The sequence below is a fragment of the Paralichthys olivaceus genome, chromosome 17 (genome assembly GCF_024713975.1).
Source record: "Paralichthys olivaceus isolate ysfri-2021 chromosome 17, ASM2471397v2, whole genome shotgun sequence".
Classification (NCBI taxonomy): domain Eukaryota; kingdom Metazoa; phylum Chordata; class Actinopteri; order Pleuronectiformes; family Paralichthyidae; genus Paralichthys; species Paralichthys olivaceus.
The window spans coordinates 17,918,691-17,941,770 of NC_091109.1; the positions used below are offsets into that span (position 1 = coordinate 17,918,691).

At 34.5% G+C, this 23,080-nt stretch overlaps 1 protein-coding gene and 1 long non-coding RNA gene across 2 annotated transcripts; one reads left to right on the plus strand and one right to left on the minus strand.

Moving 5' to 3' along the window:
• The first annotated feature begins 42 nt into the window (after nucleotides 1-42).
• On the plus strand, nucleotides 43-12,553 carry rmc1 (regulator of MON1-CCZ1). Its single transcript, XM_069512327.1, has 22 exons — nucleotides 43-112; nucleotides 211-444; nucleotides 968-1,044; nucleotides 1,226-1,310; nucleotides 1,490-1,546; nucleotides 1,703-1,789; nucleotides 1,871-2,011; nucleotides 2,147-2,250; nucleotides 2,332-2,421; nucleotides 2,511-2,616; nucleotides 2,705-2,813; nucleotides 3,052-3,096; nucleotides 3,218-3,271; nucleotides 3,720-3,848; nucleotides 4,096-4,202; nucleotides 4,313-4,432; nucleotides 4,537-4,614; nucleotides 4,689-4,793; nucleotides 6,516-6,584; nucleotides 6,661-6,748; nucleotides 6,872-7,009; nucleotides 12,082-12,553. Exons 2-22 carry the CDS (start codon nucleotides 346-348, stop codon nucleotides 12,159-12,161), a joined length of 1,968 nt encoding a protein of 655 aa, XP_069368428.1. The 5' UTR covers nucleotides 43-112; nucleotides 211-345; the 3' UTR covers nucleotides 12,162-12,553.
• LOC138405241 (uncharacterized) lies at nucleotides 12,082-22,480 on the minus strand. Its single transcript, XR_011238924.1, has 3 exons — nucleotides 21,642-22,480; nucleotides 19,287-19,378; nucleotides 12,082-12,178 (listed from the first exon to the last, which is right to left on the minus strand). It is a non-coding gene; the product is annotated as an uncharacterized lncRNA (long non-coding RNA).
• Nucleotides 22,481-23,080: the final 600 nt, after the last annotated feature.

The following is a 23,080-nucleotide window of genomic DNA, read 5'->3' on the forward strand; positions in this document are numbered from 1 at the left end:
ACCAGAAGCTTTCAAAATAATAGGACCGTACAATATCAAGCACGCTGGCACCATGAACACAACTGCAATGTGTCTCTCCTCTGGGCTAAAGTCTGACTTTATAAGATTAAATGTCAGATTCTGATCATTTATATTCGTATTTATTTGTCTTCCGAATATCAATTCATACCAAAATAATGATAAACAATTCTTTCTGGATTTATTCTGAAGGATGAAACCGGAAAATTCAGGTCACATCCGGTCGTCGTGCCCCGGCTAACAGAAGCTAACCGGACCGAGGCTGTGACCCGCCGACAGGTGTGAAGAGGCGGCGGCAGGTGTGAAGAGGCGGCGGCAGGTGTGGAGATGATGGGGGAACATTACCTGGAGCTGTGCGAACATCCGGTGCAGTTTGAAAACGCGTCCAGCGTCAACAACGTCTTCTTCGACGAGGCTAACAAACAGGTCAGCTAGTTAGCATCGCTAACAGGGCTAGCTAACGGGGCTAGCTAACAGGGCTAGCTAACGGGGCTAGCTAACTAACCGAGTTCAAATCGATTTGACTGTTTCAGTCAAATCAGTTTTATTGTGGAATTAGTTTCTTCTAAAAGAATCGATCCGTTCATGTTTATTGTGTCTGTGTGTGTGTCTGTCTGTGTGTGTGTGTGTGTGTGTCTTTGTTTGTTTGTTTGTGTGTGTGTGTGTGTGTGTCTGTCTGTCTGTCTGTCTGTCTGTCTGTGTGTCTTTGTTTGTTTGTGTGTGTGTGTGTGTGTGTCTGTCTGTCTGTGTGTCTATGTGTGTGTGTGTGTCTGTCTGTCTGTCTGTGTGTGTGTGTGTGTCTGTTAGTTGTTTTTACACTGAAATACTATTTATTATTATTATTGTTATTAGTTAAATTGAGTTTTCATGGTTTGTGGATGTTTAATGAAGACGTGTTGAACGATGACGTAGTTAACGTGGAAACTTTTGCCCTGTGTTGTGGCTGCAGGTGTTTGCGGTGCGTTCAGGTGGAGCCACTGGTGTGGTCGTCAAAGGTCCAGATGACAAGAGCAGCGTTGCCTTCAGGTGCGTTAACTTCTGCTGGAAACTAGACTACTTAGTTCGGATCTGTCACAATCCACAAACACTTATCATGTAAAACCTCAGTCTTAACAGTAACTGGTAAATCAAGTCCTCTGATTAATGGAGTCGGAGGACACGAAAATGATTCACACAAGGAATCATGTTGGTCTGTTTTTCTGCTCAGGATGGACGATAAAGGAGAAGTGAAGTGCATCAAGTTTTCTATTGGAAATAAAATCTTGGCCGTACAGAGAACGTCAAAATCTGTGGTGAGTTCTTCTAAATCAAACTGATGATGTTTTCTCAGAGGTTATAAAGTCATTAAGTCCTCGTGTGAACTCTTCCTTCATTGAAAGATCGTTCCTGTCGTAACGTTGGTTTATTAATTACGAATCTTTCCTCCTGAACGACGAGCGCAGAGTTAATTCACTTTTGATTTTATTTGTAGGATTTCATCAACTTCATACCCGACTATCCTCACACAGAGTTCACCCAGGAATGTAAGGTATGTCACACGTGTAGTCTTCAGATAAGAAGAAGTTCAGCTGTGAGGAGAGAGCTGGAGTTTGTGTCGCAACTGACAAAGAATCTGAATAAATTTCAACGCTCTGTGACGGAGCTTTGCTGAGTTGTAAATAAACAGCATTTGTGTTTCCTGTAGACGAAGAACGCCAGCGTGTTGGGTTTCTGTTGGACCAACTGGAATGAGATTGTCTACATCACCGACCAAGGAATCGAGTTTTACCAGGTATTCTGACTCCACCTCAGAACTCACACAATGAGAGTGGAGTGTGGACGTTGACGGTTGTGACGCTGTGTGTGTGTTCAGGTGTTTCCAGACAAGCGCAGTCTGAAGCTGCTGAAGAGTCAGAGCATTAATGTGAACTGGTATCAGTACTGTCCAGAGACGGCTGTCATCCTGCTGTCCACCACCGTGCAGGGAAACATCCTGCAGCCCTTCGCCTTCAGGGTGAGAACAGTCCAAACACTCGTTCGTTTCATGTTTAGGTTGTTCCAGATACCGAATCTTACTCAAATGTTTAATCTTCAGATTTTAAAACCAAATCGACCTGTGTTTCATTTTCATCCTCGTTTGTGTCAACAGAACGCGACCATGTCGAAAATGTCCAAGTTTGAGATTGAGCTGCCGGTCGTCCCCAAACCCGCCAAACTCAGCCTGTCGGAGAGAGACATTGCCATGGCAACAATGTAAGCTGCTGCCTGAGCTTCAACCTGTTTGTGTTGGATCAGTTTGTCGTTTCACTGACGGCGCCCCCTCTCTGTGTGTAGTTATGGTCAGCTGTATGTGATGTATCTGAAGCATCACTCGAGAACAGCCAACAGTCCGAGTGCAGAGGTGGTGCTGTATCACTTACCAAGGTAACGCACACACGCACACACACACATTGGTCACATTCATGTTTGTGAGGGACGCGTGTCCAGCTGCATGATATATAACGTGTGTTCAGGGAGGGGGCGTGTAAAAAGAGTCACGTGTTGAAGCTGAACACGACGGGGAAGTTTGCTCTGAACATCGTAGACAACCTGGTGGTCGTTCATCATCAGAGCTCTCAGGTCAGTTTGTCTCCATCAACTTCATCGTGTGGTTTAACTGTAGGAGTGTGTTATTTACAGTGTGTGTGTGTGTGTGTGTGTGTCTCAGACGTCTCTGATCTTCGACATCAAGCTGAAGGAGCCTGAATGTGCCGTCAACACACACCAGCCCGTCCTACCTGCTCGCTCCATACACCCCTACAGGATACCGCTGTCAGGTAAACACACTCTGATGTTTATTGTGGACGTCTTTAGCGCCCCCCAGAGGAGCCGCTTGTTGCATGTTCGAGACATGTTCATGTCTTACTGACCAGGCGGTTTTATTATCAGGATCAAAAATGTTTTGTCACCTGTTACCTTCACTGTAATGATAATCCAGTCTGATGGGGGCGCTAGAGTTTGTAGCTCCTCTTTGTTCTGAGTCTCTCTTGTCTCTCTCTCGTCTCTTCTCTTCAGGTCCTGCTGTCGTTCCCTCTCAGCCTCCAGTTCCCTGTCAGCTCTGTATCCTTTAACGTCCAGCGCACGTTTAGTTTGATGTTTCGACTTTTACTCGTTTAAAATCATTTCACGTTGATTTTTCATTATGTTTTATTGTTGACATTGACCTCAACCATCAGTCCAGACTCTTCCTCCTGGAGCGTCTTCCAGCCTGACATCATCATCAGTGCCAGTGAAGGTGTGACTCACACACACACACACTCACTCAGTAATAACTCTCCAGTCAAACAGTCACATGTTTGATTCCTCATATTTACGTGTCTGGTAAAAACATGAAGGTATGGAGGAACTGTCGTGGGTCGTTTACAGGTCGACCGCCTGATCTCTGTTGCCGAGCTCTTCTCGACACCACCCTCACCTACGTCTGTGGATTGAACCACTGAATGGGACAGCGTAGTTTCCTGTGCACCGGTCGCTAACTGTCAGAACGTAAAGTCTAAGAGAGGAAGTTAGAAATTCCAGAAGCTTTCTGATTGGACACAGAACGAGTAAACGCTCATCTCAAAAAGTAAAAAGAGTTCATAGTAACTCACGGAGAGTTAAGAAGTTCATGTTTCTCTGTTTAGAATCTTTAGGATCAATGAGTTTTATTGATGAGAGAACGTGTGTGTGTGTGTGTGTGTTAGGTTACCTGTGGTACCTGCAGGTGAAGCTGCCTCCAACAGTAAACCTGCTGCAGGACAAAGGCAAACTGATGGACTTCCTGTTACGACGCAGAGACTGCAAGATGGTCATCCTGTCCGTCTGCTCGCAGAGTACGTCCCTCTGTTATCTGACAGTTTCATATGTTTTTATTTCACAGAGCGAAACAGAGAAACTGCAGCAGCGAGTTCACATAAATCACAACAACAACGAGACAGGAGACAAACGATTCGATAATAAATACAAGTTAACAGGACAAACAAAACTTCAATACATCAGCACGTGTTAGTGTTTAGTTTGTTAGACAAAAGGTTAAAGGTGTAAAATGTTGCTGATGACGTTGAACGATTCTCTCGTCAGTCCTGGAGGCCGGAGAGAAGGGAAGTCTCCCTGTGGTGGCGACTGTGTTCGACAAACTCAACCAGGTGTACAAAGAATATCTGGAGGCGGAGCAGAGCTACACTGTGGTGAGCGAGTCGTGACGCGTCAGCTCTCGAGCTTTTAAAACCGCATCAGCTTCACTCGTGGGTTTTTATGTGATGTGAGTTGATTTGAAAGTGTTGTCGTGTGTTTGAAGGCGATGGAGTCCGGCCCGAGTCGAGGCAGTGCCGCTCAGAAACGTCCCGTGAGAACTCAGGCCGTCATCGACCAATCAGACATGTACACACACGTCCTGTCATCGTTCACCGAGAGGAAGGTATATACACACACACACACACACACACACACACACACACACACACACACACACCAATATAAACACATTTTAAAAAAAAGATTCTGTTTTTGTGTTCTCTTCAGGACGTGTCTCATAAGTTCATCATCGCGGTGCTGATGGAGTACATTCGCTCTCTGAACCAGTTCCAAATCACCGTTCAGGTAAAAGTGAACCTGACGCTCACATTAACGTTAACGTCCGGCTTCAGTAACTTCCTGTCTTGTGTGTGTTGCAGCATTACTTGTACGAGCTGGTGATTAAAACTCTGGTGCAGCACAACCTCTTCTACATGTTGCATCAGTTCCTCCAGTATCACGTCCTCAGTGACTCCAAACCACTGGTCAGTTCAAACTACACACTTTCTTTGATTCCGTGGTGCAGATACAGAGGAGGTGCATGATGGGAAATGTAGGATTTAGTGTTTTTTAGTTTATATATGGGACCAAAAATCTTTAAAGAAATTAAAAGTAAAATGCTGGGCAGCTGATTTAGGTAAAGGACAATCTCTCTGTTTCCCTCGCTGACCGTCTCTGTCTCTCTCTTTATGTCTTTATCTCTGTCTGCTGTCTCTAAATATCTCTTTTTATCCCCCTTTTTATCTCTCTTTATTTCTCTTATGTCCTTATATCTCTCTTGCTCTAATTGCCTTTTTCTCTTATCTCTCGCCTCCTCTCTTTTTTTTCTTATCTTTATCTTATCTCTCTTTTTATCTCTTATCTCTCTTTATGTCCTTATCTCTGTCTGCTGTCTCTAAATATCTCTTTTTATCTCTCTTTATTTCTCTTATGTCCTTATCTCTTTTTATCTAAAACTATCTCGTTATCTCTTATTATCTCTTATATCTCTCATCTCTTCATCTTTTATTTCTAATCACCTGTCTTTATCTTTATATCTCTGTCTCTTATTATCTCTAATTATCTCTTTGTCTTTATCTCTCTCTCTCTTATCTCTAATTATATCATATTATCTCTTTGTATCTCTAACTATCTCTCATCTCTTGTTGTTTTATCTCTCTTAATCTTTCTTTATCTCTTATTTTTCTTTATCTCTAATTATATATCTTACTATGTCTCATCATCTCTTAAGATCTCTCTTAATCTGTTATCTCTCCTTAGCTGTATATCTCCCTCTCTTATTATCTCGCTTTATCATTTATCGCTCTGTCTCTTATCTCTAATTATATATTATCTCTCTTTATCTCCTTTCTCTCCTTATGTTTTATCTCCCCTAATCTCTTAAATCTTTCTTTATGTCTTAATCTCTGTCTATCTCTAAATATCCCTCTTTATATCTCTCTATCTTTCTCCTCATCTCTTTTTATCTCACTATCTCTATTGTCTGTCTTTATCTCTTATCTCTCGTTATCTCTTCTCTCTTTATTTATCTTTATCTCTGTCTGCTGTCTCTCTAATTGTCTAATCTGATCTCTCTTTACCTCGAATTATCTCGCTTTATCTCTCTAATTAAATCTTTCTTTATATCTCATTTCTTTTTTTTGTCTTTATCTCTTATATCTTATGATCTCTCTTTATCTCTGTCTGCTGTCTCTAAATATCTCTAATTATCCCTCTTTATATCTATCTCTTTTTTTGTCCTTATCTCTCCCTGTCTCTGTTTCTCTATTTGTCTTTATCTCTAATTATCTGTTATGTCTCTTATCTCTCTTTATCTCTGTCTGCTATCTCTCTTATTATCTCTAATTATACCTCTTATCTCTAATAATTGCATTGTATCTCTATTATCTCGTCTTTATCTCTTATATCTCTCTGTCTCTCATCTCTCTTCATCTTTTACCTCTAATTATCTTTCTTTACCTCTAATTACCTTGCTGTATCTTGTAGCTCTCTTTGTCTTTCTCTCTCTCTTATCTCTCGTTATGTCTCTATCTCTTATCTAGCTCTCTCTCTCTACTCTCCCTCTCTCTCTTATCTCTAATTATCTCTTATCTAGCTCTCTGTCTCTACTCTCTCTCTCTAATTATCTCTTATCTCTGTCTCTCTACTCTCTAATTAGCTCTTTATCGTCTCTCTCAGGTTGTTTTCTAACGTCTCTTTGGTTTCAGGCCTGTCTGCTTCTGTCTCTGGAGAGCACATATCCTCCTGCTCACCAGCTCTCACTCGACATGTTGAAGGTATCGAACACAAAACAATAAAACACAAACACTGTCAGTTTGAATCTCAGTTTGTTCACAGTTTGTGTGTTTTCAGCGTCTGTCCACGGCCAACGACGAGATCGTGGAGGTTCTGTTGTCCAAGCAGCAGGTTCTAGGAGCGCTCCGGTTCATCCGCAGCGTCGGTACGATGAGTTGACTTCATCTACATCCAGTGAAATGAAGACTTCCACTGGTCGTCTACGCTGTGACTGTTATATGAAAAGTATGATTGCTCCTGTTAACACTGACGTGAACTGACTGTGCAGGTGGACACGACAACGTGTCGGCGAGGAAGTTTCTGGACGCAGCGCGACAAACTGGAGACCAGATGTTGTTCTACACCGTGTTCAGATCGTTTCAGCAGAGAAACCAACGGCTGAGAGGAAGTCCTGGATTTAACCCTGGTCAGAGCACGCACACACACACACACACACACACACAGAACGTCTTGACGGAAGTCTTTCACATTTTGGCACAAACAGATACTCAGGGATAAACTGTATAAAAGTTTTCACAGGCTCTAGATTGCTCTAAAACTGAAAATGATATTTTAAAAAAACTAAAAGATGTAAAAATATTAAAAGATGTCCACATCGTAAAAGAAGAGGATCAAAAGCTTCTAAACTTAAATGAAGGTATATTAATGTTAACATCTTTAAAAGCATGCTCTAAAACAGTTTAACTGTTAAAATCTAGAAAACATGCTCTAAAACAGTTTAAGTGTTAAAATCTAGAAAACATGCTCCAATGAAGGCAAAGAAAATGTCCAAATCTAGAAATATATGCACTAAAACAGTAAAAAAAAAAAGTAAAAATCCGTAAAAATTGGGATCTAATGAAGGTATATTAACGTTAAAATCTTTAAAAGCATGCTCTAAAACAGTTTAAGAAATGACATTTCTCCACCATTTTTGAGCAAATTTTTCTAGATTTGGACATTTTCTTTGCCTTCATTGGAAAATGTTTTCAAGATTTTAACACTTAAACTGTTTTAGAGCATGTGTTTCTCGATTTAAACATTAATATACCTTCATTAGATCCCACTTTTTACAGATTTTAACACTTTTTTTACTGTTGTAGTGCATACTTTTCTAGATTTTGACATTTCTCCACCATTTCAGAGCATACTTTTCTAGATTTTGACATTTTATATGCCTTCATTGGAAAATGTTTTCTAGATTTTAACTCTTAAACTGTTTTAGGGCATGCTTTTCTAGATTTTGACATTTCTTTACCATTTTAAAGCACATTTTCTAGATTTTAACATTTCTGCCTTCTTTAGATCTTACTTTTCTAGATCCTAACTTTTATACCCTTTCAGAGCTTATTCTTCTAGATTTTTATTTCTATGCCTTTATTAAAGCATGATTTTCTAGATTTAAAATTCTCTGCACCTTTCTAGATCTTACTTTTTCTAGTTTTTAACACTAATGCCATTTTTGGAAAATGTTTTCTAGATTTTAACTCTTAAACTGTTTTAGAGCATGCGTTTTAAAGGTGTTAACATTAATATACCTTCATTAGATCCCACTTTTTACTGATTTTAACACTTTTTTTACTGTTGTAGTGCATACTTTTCTAGATTTTGACATTTCAGAGCATACTTTTCTAGATTTTGACATTTCTCCACCATTTTTGAGCAATTTTTTTCTAGATTTTGACATTTTCTTTGCCTTCATTGGAGCATGTTTTCTAGATTTTAACTCTTAAACTGTTTTAGAGCATGCTTTTAAAGATGTTAACGTTAATATACCTTCATTAGATCTCACTTTGTACCGATTTTAACATTTTTTATTTTACGGTTTTAGTGCATACTTTTCTAGATTTTGACATTTCTCCATCCATTTTTGAGCTAATATTGGTAAAAAGTGGGATCTAATGAAGGTATATTAACGTTAACATCTTTAAAAGCATGCTCTAAAACAGTTTAAGTGTTAAAATCTAGAAAACATGCTCCAATGAAGGCAAAGAAAATGTCAAAATCTAGAAAAGTATGCTCTGAAATGGTGGAGAAATGTCAAAATCTAGAAAAGTATGCTCTGAAATGTCAAAATCTAGAAAAGTATGCACCACAACAGTAAAAAAAAAAGTGTTAAAATCGGTAAAAAGTGAGATCTAATGAAGGTATATTAATGTTAACATCTTTAAAAAGCATGCTCTAAAACAGTTTAAGTGTTAAAATCTAGAAAACATTCTCAACTAAGGCAAAGAAAATGTCGAAATCTAGAAAAGTATGCTCTGAAATGTCAAAATCTAGAAAAGTATGCACTACAACAGTAAAAAAAAAAGTGTTAAAATCCATAAAAAGTGGGATCTAATGAAGGTATATTAATGTTAAAATCGAGAAACGCAAGCTCTAAAACAGTTTAAGAGTTAAAATCTAGAAAACATGCTCCAATGAAGGCAAAAAAATGTCAAAATCTAGAAAAATATACTCTGAAATGGTGGATAAATGTCAAAATCTAGAAAAAAATTGCTCAAAAATGGTGGAGAAATGTCAAAATCTAGAAAAGTATGCTCTGAAATGTCAAAATCTAGAAAAGTATGCACTAAAACAGTAAAAAAAAAGTGTTAAAATCCGTAAAAAGTGGGATCTAATGAAGGTATATTAATGTTAACATCTTTAAAAGCATGCTCTAAAACAGTTTAAGAGTAAAAATCTAGAAAACATGCTCCAATGAAGGCAAAAAAAATGGTGGAGAAATGTCAAAATCTAGAAAAGTATGCTCTGAAATGGTGGAGAAATGTCAAAATCTAGAAAAGTATGCTCTGAAATGTCAAAATCTAGAAAAATATGCACTACAACAGTAAAAAAAAAAGTGTTAAAATCCGTAAAAAGTGGGATCTAATGAAGGTATATTAATGTTAACATCTTTAAAAAGCATGCTCTAAAACAGTTTAAGAGTTAAAATCTAGAAAACATGCTCCAATGAAGGCAAAAAAAATGTCAAAATCTAGAAAAACAATTGCTCTGAAATGGTGGAGAAATGTCAAAATCTAGAAAGGAATGCTCTGAAATGTCAAAATCTAGAAAAGTATGCTCTGAAATGTCAAAATCTAGAAAAGTATGCACTAAAACAGTAAAAAAAAAAGTGTTAAAATCCGTAAAAAGTGGGATCTAATGAAGGTATATTAACGTTAACATCTTTAAAAAGCATGCTCTAAAACAGTTTAAGAGTTAAAATCTAGAAAACATGCTCCAATGAAGGCAAAAAAAATGTCAAAATCTAGAAAAAAAATTGCTCTGAAATGGTGGAGAAATGTCAAAATCTAGAAAGGAATGCTCTGAAATGTCAAAATCTAGAAAAGTATGCTCTGAAATGTCAAAATCTAGAAAAGTATGCACTAAAACAGTAAAAAAAAAAGTGTTAAAATCCGTAAAAAGTGGGATCTAATGAAGGTATATTAACGTTAACATCTTTAAAAGCATGCTCTAAAACAGTTTAAGAGTTAAAATCTAGAAAACATGCTCCAATGAAGGCAAAGAAAATGTCAAAATCTAGAAAAACAATTGCTCAAAAATGGTGGAGAAATGTCAAAATCTAGAAAAGTATGCTCTGAAATGTCAAAATCTAGAAAAATATGCACCACAACAGTAAAAAAAAAAAGTGTTAAAATCGGTAAAAAGTGAGATCTAATGAAGGTATATTAACGTTAACATCTTTAAAAAGCATGCTCTAAAACAGTTTAAGAGTTAAAATCTAGAAAACATGCTCCAATGAAGGCAAAAAAAATGTCAAAATCTAGAAAAAAAATTGCTCTGAAATGGTGGAGAAATGTCAAAATCTAGAAAAGTATGCTCTGAAATGTCAAAATCTAGAAAAGTATGCACTACAACAGTAAAAAAAAAAGTGTTAAAATCCGTAAAAAGTGGGATCTAATGAAGGTATATTAATGTTAAAATCAAGAAACGCATGCTCTAAAACAGTTTAAGAGTTAAAATCTAGAAAACATGCTCCAATGAAGGCAAAAAAATGTCAAAATCTAGAAAAATATGCCCTGAAATGTCAAAATCTAGAAAGGAATGCTCTGAAATGTCAAAATCTAGAAAAGTATGCGCTGAAATGTCAAAATCTAGAAAAGTATGCTCTGAAATGTCAAAATCTAGAAAAGTATGCACTACAACAGTAAAAAAAAAAGTGTTAAAATCCATAAAAAGTGGGATCTAATGAAGGTATATTAATGTTAAAATCGAGAAACGCAAGCTCTAAAACAGTTTAAGAGTTAAAATCTAGAAAACATGCTCCAATGAAGGCAAAAAAATGTCAAAATCTAGAAAAATATACTCTGAAATGGTGGATAAATGTCAAAATCTAGAAAAAAATTGCTCAAAAATGGTGGAGAAATGTCAAAATCTAGAAAAGTATGCTCTGAAATGTCAAAATCTAGAAAAGTATGCACTAAAACAGTAAAAAAAAAGTGTTAAAATCCGTAAAAAGTGGGATCTAATGAAGGTATATTAACGTTAACATCTTTAAAAGCATGCTCTAAAACAGTTTAAGAGTTAAAATCTAGAAAACATGCTCCAATGAAGGCAAAAAAAATGGTGGAGAAATGTCAAAATCTAGAAAAGTATGCTCTGAAATGGTGGAGAAATGTCAAAATCTAGAAAAGTATGCTCTGAAATGTCAAAATCTAGAAAAATATGCACTACAACAGTAAAAAAAAAAGTGTTAAAATCCGTAAAAAGTGGGATCTAATGAAGGTATATTAACGTTAACATCTTTAAAAAGCATGCTCTAAAACAGTTTAAGAGTTAAAATCTAGAAAACATGCTCCAATGAAGGCAAAAAAAATGTCAAAATCTAGAAAAAAAATTGCTCTGAAATGGTGGAGAAATGTCAAAATCTAGAAAGGAATGCTCTGAAATGTCAAAATCTAGAAAAGTATGCTCTGAAATGTCAAAATCTAGAAAAGTATGCACTAAAACAGTAAAAAAAAAAGTGTTAAAATCCGTAAAAAGTGGGATCTAATGAAGGTATATTAATGTTAACATCTTTAAAAGCATGCTCTAAAACAGTTTAAGAGTTAAAATCTAGGAAACATGCTCCAATGAAGGCAAAAAAATGTCAAAATCTAGAAAAAAAATTGCTCTGAAATGGTGGAGAAATGTCAAAATCTAGAAAAGTATGCACCACAACAGTAAAAAAAAAGTGTTAAAATCCGTAAAAAGTGGGATCTAATGAAGGTATATTAATGTTAACATCTTTAAAAAGCATGCTCTAAAACAGTTTAAGAGTAAAAATCTAGAAAACATGCTCCAACGAAGGCAAAGAAAATGTCAAAATCTAGAAAAAAAATTGCTCTGAAATGGTGGAGAAATGTCAAAATCTAGAAAAATATGCACCACAACAGTAAAAAAAAAGTGTTAAAATTGGTAAAAGGTGGGATCTAATGAAGGTATATTAATGTTAAAATCTTAAATATCGTGTTTCAGACTCAGTTTATATTTGTGTGTGTGTGTGTGTGTCACCAGGAGAACACTGTGAGGAGCATGTCGTCCACTTTAAGCAGCTGTTCGGGGACCAGTCGCTGATGAAAGCCTCCACCGTGTAAACCACCGGGACCAAGACCTGAAGGATGAACCATTTTTACATCATGAGTCAAGTATAACATCAATTCAGTCACATGATCAAGAAATTAAAATTATGAAGATCTAATTCAAAGTTAATTTTGTTTTCAAACATGTAAATGTTTTTAATGAGCTTCATGTGAATCTACTGTGGCAGCTCTGATGTCACATGATGTGGGCGGGACCTGTAAAGTATGATGCTGTACATAGAAAATGAATGAGTTTGACAAATTGTATTTATTTTGTATGATAAAGAAGAAATGATGTCACTAACAGTCAAACTGTATCATTAATAATCTACATTAAAACCTTTTCATGTTAATGATGCTGAAAAATATTTACAATAATAAATTGTGCTTGTGTAATATCAATTAAATATTGAAGTGTTTATTTCTCTGTTGCTTTCACATGTTGGTGAGATTGACTCATTAGAATATCAAGAAAAGAGCTGGTTTAAACGAATCATTTCATCTGGATAAGCATGCTCTAGAACAGTTTCAAAGTGGGACTTAAAAAGGTATATTAATGTTAAAATCTAAAAAAGTAAGCTGCAAAAAGGTATACAAATGTTAAAATCTAGAAATGCAAGCTCTTCAAATGGTGTACAAATCTAGAAAAGTAAGATTTAAAAAGGAATATTGTTAAAATCTAGAAGAGTGCTCTTAAAAGGTATAGGAATGTTTAAGTATAGATAAGCATGCTCAAAAATGGCATTAGTGTTAAAAACTAGAAAAAGTAAGATCTAGAAAGGTGCAGAGAATTTTAAATCTAGAAAATCATGCTTTAATAAAGGCATAGAAATAAAAATCTAGAAGAATAAACTCTGAAAGGGTATAAAAGTTAGGATCTAGAAAAGTAAGATCTAAAGAAGGCAGAAATGTTCAAATCTAGAAAATGTGCTTTAAAATGGTAAAGAAATGTCAAAATCTAGAAAAGCATGCTCTAAAACAGTTAAAGAGTTAAAATCTAGAAAACATTTTCCAATGAAGGCATAGAAGATGTCAAAATCTAGAATAATTTGCTCAAAAATGGTGGAGAAATGTCAAAATCTAGAAAAATATGCACTAAAACAGTAAAAAAAAAAGTGTTAAAATCGGCAAAAAGTGAGATCTAATGAAGGTATATTAATATTAAAATTGAGAAACGCATGCTCTAAAACAGTTTAAGAGTTAAAATCTAGAAAACATGCTTAACTAAGGCAAAGAAAATGTCAAAATCTAGAAAAGTATGCACTACAACAGTAAAAAAAAGTGTTAAAATCTGTAAAAAGTGGGATCTAATGAAGGTATATTAATGTTAAAATCGAGAAACACATGCTCTAAAACAGTTTAAGAGTTAAAATCTAGAAAACATTTTCCAATGAAGGCAAAGAAAATGTCAAAATCTAGAAAAAAATTGCTCAAAAATGTCAAAATCTAGAAAAAAATTGCTCAAAAATGTCAAAATCTAGAAAAGTATGCACTAAAACAGTAAAAAAAAAGTGATTAAAATCCGTAAAAAGTGGGATCTAATGAAGGTATATTAACGTTAACATCTTTAAAAGCATGCTCTAAAACAGTTTAAGAGTTAAAATCTAGAAAACATGCTCCAATGAAGGCAAAGAAAATGTCAAAATCTAGAAAAATATGCTCTGAAATGGTGGAGAAATGTCAAAATCTAGAAAAGTATGCTCTGAAATGTCAAAATCTAGAAAAGTATGCACTACAACAGTAAAAAAAGTGTTAAAATCGGTAAAAAGTGGGATCTAATGAAGGTATATTAATGTTAAAATCGAGAAACGCATGCTCTAAAACAGTTTAAGACTTAAAATCTAGAAAACATTTTCCAATGAAGGCAAAGAAAATGTCAAAATCTAGAAAAATATGCTCTGAAATGGTGGAGAAATGTCAAAATCTAGAAAAGTATGCACTAAAACAGTAAAAAAAAAGTGTTAAAATCGGTAAAAAGTGGGATCTAATGAAGGTATATTAATGTTAACATCTTTAAAAGCATGCTCTAAAACAGTTTAAGAGTTAAAATCTAGAAAACATTTTCCAATGAAGGCATAGAAAATGTCAAAATCTAGAAAAAAAATTGCTCAAAATCTAGAAAAAAAATTGCTCAAAAATGGTGGAGAAATGTCAAAATCTAGAAAAGTATGCTCTGAAATGTCAAAATCTAGAAAAGTATGCTCTGAAATGTCAAAATCTAGAAAAGTATGCTCTGAAATGTCAAAATCTAGAAAAGTATGCACTAAAACAGTAAAAAAAAAAGTGTTAAAATCCGTAAAAAGTGGGATCTAATGAAGGTATATTAACGTTAACATCTTTAAAAGCATGCTCTAAAACAGTTTAAGAGTTAAAATCTAGAAAACATGCTCCAATGAAGGCAAAGAAAATGTCAAAATCTAGAAAAAAAATTGCTCAAAAATGGTGGAGAAATGTCAAAATCTAGAAAAGTATGCTCTGAAATGTCAAAATCTAGAAAAGTATGCACTAAAACAGTAAAAAAAAAGTGTTAAAATCCGTAAAAAGTGGGATCTAATGAAGGTATATTAATGTTAACATCTTTAAAAGCATGCTCTAAAACAGTTTAAGAGTTAAAATCTAGAAAACATTTTCCAATGAAGGCATAGAAAATGTCAAAATCTAGAAAAAAAATTGCTCAAAATCTAGAAAAAAAATTGCTCAAAAATGGTGGAGAAATGTCAAAATCTAGAAAAGTATGCTCTGAAATGTCAAAATCTAGAAAAGTATGCTCTGAAATGTCAAAATCTAGAAAAGTATGCACTACAACAGTAAAAAAAAAAGTGTTAAAATCGGTAAAAAGTGAGATCTAATGAAGGTATATTAACGTTAACATCTTTAAAAGCATGCTCTAAAACAGTTTAAGAGTTAAAATCTAGAAAACATTTTGCAATGAAGGCAAAGAAAATGTCAAAATCTAGAAAACATTTTGCAATGAAGGCAAAGAAAATGTCAAAATCTAGAAAAAAATTGCTCAAAAATGTCAAAATCTAGAAAAAAAAATTGCTCAAAAATGGTGGAGAAATGTCAAAATCTAGAAAAGTATGCTCTGAAATGTCAAAATCTAGAAAAGTATGCACTAAAACAGTAAAAAAAAAGTGTTAAAATCCGCAAAAAGTGGGATCTAATGAAGGTATATTAATGTTAACATCTTTAAAAGCATGCTCTAAAACAGTTTAAGAGTTAAAATCTAGAAAACATTTTCCAATGAAGGCATAGAAAATGTCAAAATCTAGAAAAAAAATTGCTCAAAATCTAGAAAAAAAATTGCTCAAAAATGGTGGAGAAATGTCAAAATCTAGAAAAGTATGCTCTGAAATGTCAAAATCTAGAAAAGTATGCACTAAAACAGTAAAAAAAAAAGTGTTAAAATCCGTAAAAAGTGGGATCTAATGAAGGTATATTAATGTTAAAATCGAGAAACGCATGCTCTAAAACAGTTTAAGAGTTAAAATCTAGAAAACATGCTTAACCAAGGCAAAGAAAATGTCAAAATCTAGAAAAAAATTGCTCAAAAATGGTGGAGAAATGTCAAAATCTAGAAAAGTATGCTCTGAAATGTCAAAATCTAGAAAAGTATGCACTACAACAGTAAAAAAAGTGTTAAAATCGGTAAAAAGTGGGATCTAATGAAGGTATATTAATGTTAAAATCGAGAAACGCATGCTCTAAAACAGTTTAAGACTTAAAATCTAGAAAACATTTTCCAATGAAGGCAAAGAAAATGTCAAAATCTAGAAAAATATGCTCTGAAATGGTGGAGAAATGTCAAAATCTAGAAAAGTATGCACTAAAACAGTAAAAAAAAAGTGTTAAAATCCGTAAAAAGTGGGATCTAATGAAGGTATATTAATGTTAACATCTTTAAAAGCATGCTCTAAAACAGTTTAAGAGTTAAAATCTAGAAAACATTTTCCAATGAAGGCATAGAAAATGTCAAAATCTAGAAAAAAAATTGCTCAAAATCTAGAAAAAAAATTGCTCAAAAATGGTGGAGAAATGTCAAAATCTAGAAAAGTATGCTCTGAAATGTCAAAATCTAGAAAAGTATGCTCTGAAATGTCAAAATCTAGAAAAGTATGCACTACAACAGTAAAAAAAAAAGTGTTAAAATCGGTAAAAAGTGAGATCTAATGAAGGTATATTAACGTTAACATCTTTAAAAGCATGCTCTAAAACAGTTTAAGAGTTAAAATCTAGAAAACATTTTGCAATGAAGGCAAAGAAAATGTCAAAATCTAGAAAAAAATTGCTCAAAAATGTCAAAATCTAGAAAAAAAATTGCTCAAAAATGGTGGAGAAATGTCAAAATCTAGAAAAGTATGCTCTGAAATGTCAAAATCTAGAAAAGTATGCTCTGAAATGTCAAAATCTAGAAAAGTATGCACTACAACAGTAAAAAAAAAAGTGTTAAAATCGGTAAAAAGTGAGATCTAATGAAGGTATATTAACGTTAACATCTTTAAAAGCATGCTCTAAAACAGTTTAAGAGTTAAAATCTAGAAAACATTTTGCAATGAAGGCAAAGAAAATGTCAAAATCTAGAAAACATTTTGCAATGAAGGCAAAGAAAATGTCAAAATCTAGAAAAAAATTGCTCAAAAATGTCAAAATCTAGAAAAAAAAATTGCTCAAAAATGGTGGAGAAATGTCAAAATCTAGAAAAGTATGCTCTGAAATGTCAAAATCTAGAAAAGTATGCACTAAAACAGTAAAAAAAAAGTGTTAAAATCCGTAAAAAGTGGGATCTAATGAAGGTATATTAATGTTAACATCTTTAAAAGCATGCTCTAAAACAGTTTAAGAGTTAAAATCTAGAAAACATTTTCCAATGAAGGCATAGAAAATGTCAAAATCTAGAAAAAAAATTGCTCAAAATCTAGAAAAAAAATTGCTCAAAAATGGTGGAGAAATGTCAAAATCTAGAAAAGTATGCTCTGAAATGTCAAAATCTAGAAAAGTATGCTCTGAAATGTCAAAATCTAGAAAAGTATGCTCTGAAATGTCAAAATCTAGAAAAGTATGCTCTGAAATGTCAAAATCTAGAAAAGTATGCACTAAAACAGTAAAAAAAAAAGTGTTAAAATCCGTAAAAAGTGGGATCTAATGAAGGTATATTAACGTTAACATCTTTAAAAGCATGCTCTAAAACAGTTTAAGAGTTAAAATCTAGAAAACATGCTCCAATGAAGGCAAAGAAAATGTCAAAATCTAGAAAAAAAATTGCTCAAAAATGGTGGAGAAATGTCAAAATCTAGAAAAGTATGCTCTGAAATGTCAAAATCTAGAAAAGTATGCACTACAACAGTAAAAAAAGTGTTAAAATCGGTAAAAAGTGGGATCTAATGAAGGTATATTAAAGTTAACATCTTTAAAAGCATGCTCTAAAACAGTATAAGTGTTCAAATCTAGAAAACATGCTCCAATGAAGGCAAAGAACATGTCAAAATCTAGAAAAAATTTGCTCAAAAATGCTGGAGAAATGTCAAAATCTAGAAAAGTATGCTCTGAAATGTCAAAATCTAGAAAAGTATGCACTACAACAGTAAAAAAAAAAGTGTTAAAATCCGTAAAAAGTGGGATCTAATGAAGGTATATTAATGTTAAAATCGAGAAACGCATGCTCTAAAACAGTTTAAGAGTTAAAATCTAGAAAACATGCTTAACTAAGGCAAAGAAAATGTCAAAATCTAGAAAAAAATTGCTCAAAAATGCTGGAGAAATGTCAAAATCTAGAAAAGTATGCACTACAACAGTAAAAAAAAAAGTGTTAAAATCGGTAAAAAGTGAGATCTAATGAAGTTATATTAATGTTAAAATCGAGAAACGCATGCTCTAAAACAGTTTAAGAGTTAAAATCTAGAAAACATTTTCCAATGAAGGCAAAGAAAATGTCAAAATCTAGAAAAATATGCTCTGAAATGGTGGAGAAATGTCAAAATCTAGAAAAGTATGCACTAAAACAGTAAAAAAAAAGTGTTAAAATCCGTAAAAAGTGGGATCTAATGAAGGTATATTAACGTTAACATCTTTAAAAGCATGCTCTAAAACAGTTTAAGAGTTAAAATCTAGAAAACATGCTCCAATGAAGGCAAAGAAAATGTCAAAATCTAGAAAAAAATTGCTCAAAAATGGTGGAGAAATGTCAAAATCTAGAAAAGTATGCTCTGAAATGTCAAAATCTAGAAAAGTATGCACTACAACAGTAAAAAAAAGTGTTAAAATCGGTAAAAAGTGGGATCTAATGAAGGTATATTAACGTTAACATCTTTAAAAGCATGCTCTAAAACAGTATAAGTGTTCAAATCTAGAAAACATGCTCCAATGAAGGCAAAGAACATGTCAAAATCTAGAAAAAATTTGCTCAAAAATGGAGGGGGAAATGTCAAAATCTAGAAAAAATTTGCTCAAAAATGGAGGGGGAAATGTCAAAATCTAGAAAAGTATGCACTACAACAGTAAAAAGAAGTTAAAATCAGTAAAAGGTGGAATCTAATGAAGGTATATTAACGTTAACATCTTTAAAAGCATGCTCTAAAACAGTATAAGTGTTCAAATCTAGAAAACATGCTCCAATGAAGGCAAAGAAAATGTCCAAATCTAGAATAATTTGCTCAAAAATGGAGAAATGTCAAAATCTAGAAAAGTATGCTCTGAAATAGTGGAGAAATGTCAAAATCTAGAAAAGTATGCACTAAAACAGTAAAAAAAAAAGTGTTAAAATCGGTAAAAAGTGGGATCTAATGAAGGTATATTAATGTTAAAATCGAGAAACGCAAGCTCTAAAACGTATAGAAATGTCAACATTTTGTTAAGTAAGATCTACAAAAAGATAAAGAAATGTTAAAATCTTTAAAAGTAAGATCTAAAAATGTATAGAAATGTTAAGATCGAGAAAAGTAAGCTTAAAATAAAATAAGGAATATTAATGTTAAAATGTAGATGAGTAAGTTCTAAAAAGGGATAGAAACATTCAAAAATACTATTAATTATAAATAATACATTCCTATCAAATGAGTGTGTTAGATCTCCAGTCAGAGATTTACTGGCCCAGCAGTCAACAAATGAAAACAACCTTGATGGTAGAAACCAAAGTCGTCTTACCAGACGTGTCCAGAGAGTTTCTGGCTCCTCCCTCATTAGAAATGCAGCCCTCTGGGAGCTGTGGCCGTTCTGTGTGCGAGCACATCAGATGTCTGAAAGATACAAAATGAAGATTAACAAATGTCACATGGCCTGAAAATAAAATCAGTCTTACAACTCTGCACAACTTGTTTTTGTTTATTTATTTATTTCACTTTATTTATTGGTTTTCACAATTAAAATGAAACATATACAGAAGTATAAGAACAGACTTTTCTCCCACCTCCACCCACTTCTTCCCAATTCCTTCAGGTCATGGCTGATTGGGATCCGCGTTCTGCACGATATTTAAAAGCCGACGAGTATTAAAAAAAGAGAGGCGTTTTTTTATAAAACCAGTTTGATCTGGAGAGATAATCGAAGGCAGGGTAGCTTCTAGGCGGTGAGCTAAGACCTTGGCTAACAATTTGCAGTCCACGTTCAGGAGTGATATCGGATTTTAAGACCCACAACTAAGGGGATCTTGACCCTTTTTCAATATTACTGAGATAGAAGCCTGAGAGAATGTGGGTGGAAGTTGGCCCTCGACAAAGGATTCTTCAAAAAGAGTAAAATTGGCAGCAACTTATCTCGAATTTTCTTAAAGAATTTGACCGTGAAACCATCAGGTCTTTAGCATACTGTAAAGAGCAGATCTAGTTTCCTCCAAAGACAGAGGTTCTTCCAATTGCTCCATAAATGCTTCACCTATTTGAGGCAAATCCATGCTCTGAAAAAACGACTCTAGCCTAGAAGGGTCGTGGATCACGTCAGAGGTGTAAAGAGAGAAATAAAAGACTTTAAACTCATTATTTATCTCCTGCTCGTCGTCACAGATCTGACCGTCATGTTTGCAGATATTTGTGATCAGGGTAGAGGCTGTGAACTGTCTTATCTGAATGGGTGGTCATCAAGTGGAACTCTGTCTGCAGAGCTGACCTCTGCTTTAAAAGTTCAGGGTGGGAGCAGTTGAATGTTTACAGTCCAGCTGAGGAATTTGGTCTGTAAGATCTTTAAGGCGCTGTTTTCTACTCCTGCCTCCCAGCTGGTGTATAAAATAATCTCTCCTCTCAAAAAAGATTTAAGCGATTCCCAAAGAGCGGATTTGCTAACATCTGGTGTATCATTCATGGACAAGACAAAATCTGTTTGTGTGTTTATATGGTTGACGAACCCTTCATTAGTGAGCGAAGCATTAGCATCCCTAAGAGTAACTTTCTTAGGGAAGGATATTTGCAAAACTACAGGCCAGAAATGACGATACTTTCATACCTGCATTCTCTGACTGAGGTCAGCAACTGGCTATTAATTAAAAAAAGAATCAATGGCGAGTAGGAATGATGCACAGGGAAGAAAAATGAATAATGTCTTAGATCAGGGTACAGGAAACGCCAGGGATCAGTCGTATTCTATACCTGAAAGAAGGAAGTAATAATCTTCAGTGATCTTGTTTTATTGTAGGAGGAGCTAGAGGAGCTGGATGTAATACACAAAGTCAGCCCCTAGAATAAGCCTGTGTGTGTTTAAGTTGGGTAATGAGGATGAAACAGTCCTCAGAAATTGTGCACAATCTCTGTTTGGCGCATATATACATTAGCCAAAATGATAGGTATATTATATATATATATATTATACAGGGCACCCGTGACCACATCATATCTCCCTCGGTGGTCTGCAGTGACAGTCTGCACAATGAAAGGAGTCTTCTTATTAACAAGAACTGCAGCGCCCCGAGACTCGCTCTGATAAGTGGAGTGATATAATCGCCCCACCCACCCTCTGCAAAGTCTGGTGTGCTCAGAGGACATGAGACGGGTTTCTTGAAGGAAACCAACATTAACCTCAAGAAACGAATTACGTTTGAGAATGTGACTGACTCCCCTGGTGTTCCAACTAATACAGCTGCATATCAAAGAGTGAACATGTCCACATGTCCACATGTCCACATGTCCACATGTCAACATGTCCACATGTCCACATGTCCACATGTCAACATACCAGTACTGAACCTCAGCTGAGCCTAGAATAAAAAAGACTCCAACAAATATCCAAAATAAATTATATGCACTCCAACTCTTTGTCAGTAATTGTTCATCCAAAAACTTCCCACATCAGAAATAAAGAAATAAGTGTCTTCCTTCTTCGTTATTATTATTATTAAGGCTCTGTAGAAAATAAATGAGGGACTGAGCTTAAGTCAAGAAAAAGACTTCAATGGAGAAGTAAAGAAAAGGATGATGATGATGATGATGATGATGATGATGGGAAGCAAACAAACGTTAAAACTTAAATCAGCTCGGGGCAGAAAAAACTTTACATGAGGAGCGGTTCGTTTACCTGCGTCTCCGAGGAGGAGGAGGAGGAGAAGGAGGAGGAGGAGGAGGAGAAGAACATCTTCCTCATCTGCGGGAACCTTGGAGGAGCGTGCACCGCTAGCATTAGCCACGAGCGTCTGTTTGAGTGAGCGGCTAGCTCAACTTTGTGCCGCTGGTTGGAGACTTCTTCTGAGTGACTCGCTGTAACACGAGTCTGTGGTTCTAACGCAGTCTGTGGTTCTCCTCCCGCAGTCTGTGGTTCTCCTCCCGCAGTCTGTGGTTCTCCTCCCGCAGTCTGTGGTTCTAACGCAGTCTGTGGTTCTCCTCCCGCAGTCTGTGGTTCTCCTCCACAATGTTCAATGTCCCTCAAAGTTTAGCGGAGCGTGTCAGACCTGCGGCTCCTCCATGAAGGGTGCTAACCGGAAGTCGTTTGTGTTTATTTTCTAAAGCAGTTTTTATAAAAACAACAGCATCGGTAGCATGTAACATGTAGCATGTGCTGGATACAAACATGTAGCATGTGTTTGATACAAACACATGTAGCGTGTGCTGGATACAAACATGTAGCATGTGTTTGATACAAACATGTAGCATGTGTTTGATACAAACATGTAGCATGTGCTGGATACAAACATGTAGCATGTGCTGCATATAAACATGTAGCATGTGTTGGATACAAACATGTAGCATGTGCTGGATACAAACATGTAGCGTGTGCTGGATACAAACACATGCTACATGTAGCCTAGCTGCCTCCATTGATACACGTGTCGCACCGGCTGACGTAAATAAACTGTGACGTCCTGAAGTTGCACAGCAGCTAAATGTTAGCATGCTAACATAAGAAGCTAACACTGCCATCGTCATCAGAATGTTGTGACGTTTATTAAAGTGCGACACTGAAAAGATCTAATGGTTGAAACTGAATGTAAAATAATCCTCATGACGTTTTCACTGATGTGAGTCAATTATATGAACTATTATTTTCTTTATCCTAGAATGGGCCTTTATATTCAAATACTTTATATTTATATACTTTATATTTAAATACTTTATATTCAAATACTTTATATTCAAATACTTTATATTTAAATACTTTATATTCAAATACTTTATATTCAAATACTTTATATTTATATACTTTATATTCAAATACTTTATATTTAAATACTTTATATTTAAATACTTTATATTTATATACTTTATATTTAAATACTTTATATTTATATACTTTATATTCAAATACTTTATATTCAAATACTTTATATTTAAATACTTTATATTTAAATACTTTATATTTAAATACTTTATATTTATATACTTTATATTAAAATACTTTACATTCAAATACTTTATATTAAAATACTTTACATTCAAATACTTTATATTCAAATACTTTATATTTAAATACTTTATATTCAAATACTTTATATTTAAATACTTTATATTCAAATACTTTAT

Excerpts from the sequence above, each read along its gene's own strand:
- rmc1 (XM_069512327.1), top strand. The coding sequence starts at position 346 with ATGATGGGGGAACATTACCTGGAGCTGTGCGAACATCCGGTGCAGTTT. Across the intron at positions 2,251-2,331 it reads GACATTGCCATGGCAACAAT|TTATGGTCAGCTGTATGTGA; the intron begins GTAAGCTGCTGC and ends CTCTGTGTGTAG. Across the intron at positions 3,097-3,217 it reads TCCAGTTCCCTGTCAGCTCT|ACTCTTCCTCCTGGAGCGTC; the intron begins GTATCCTTTAAC and ends CCATCAGTCCAG.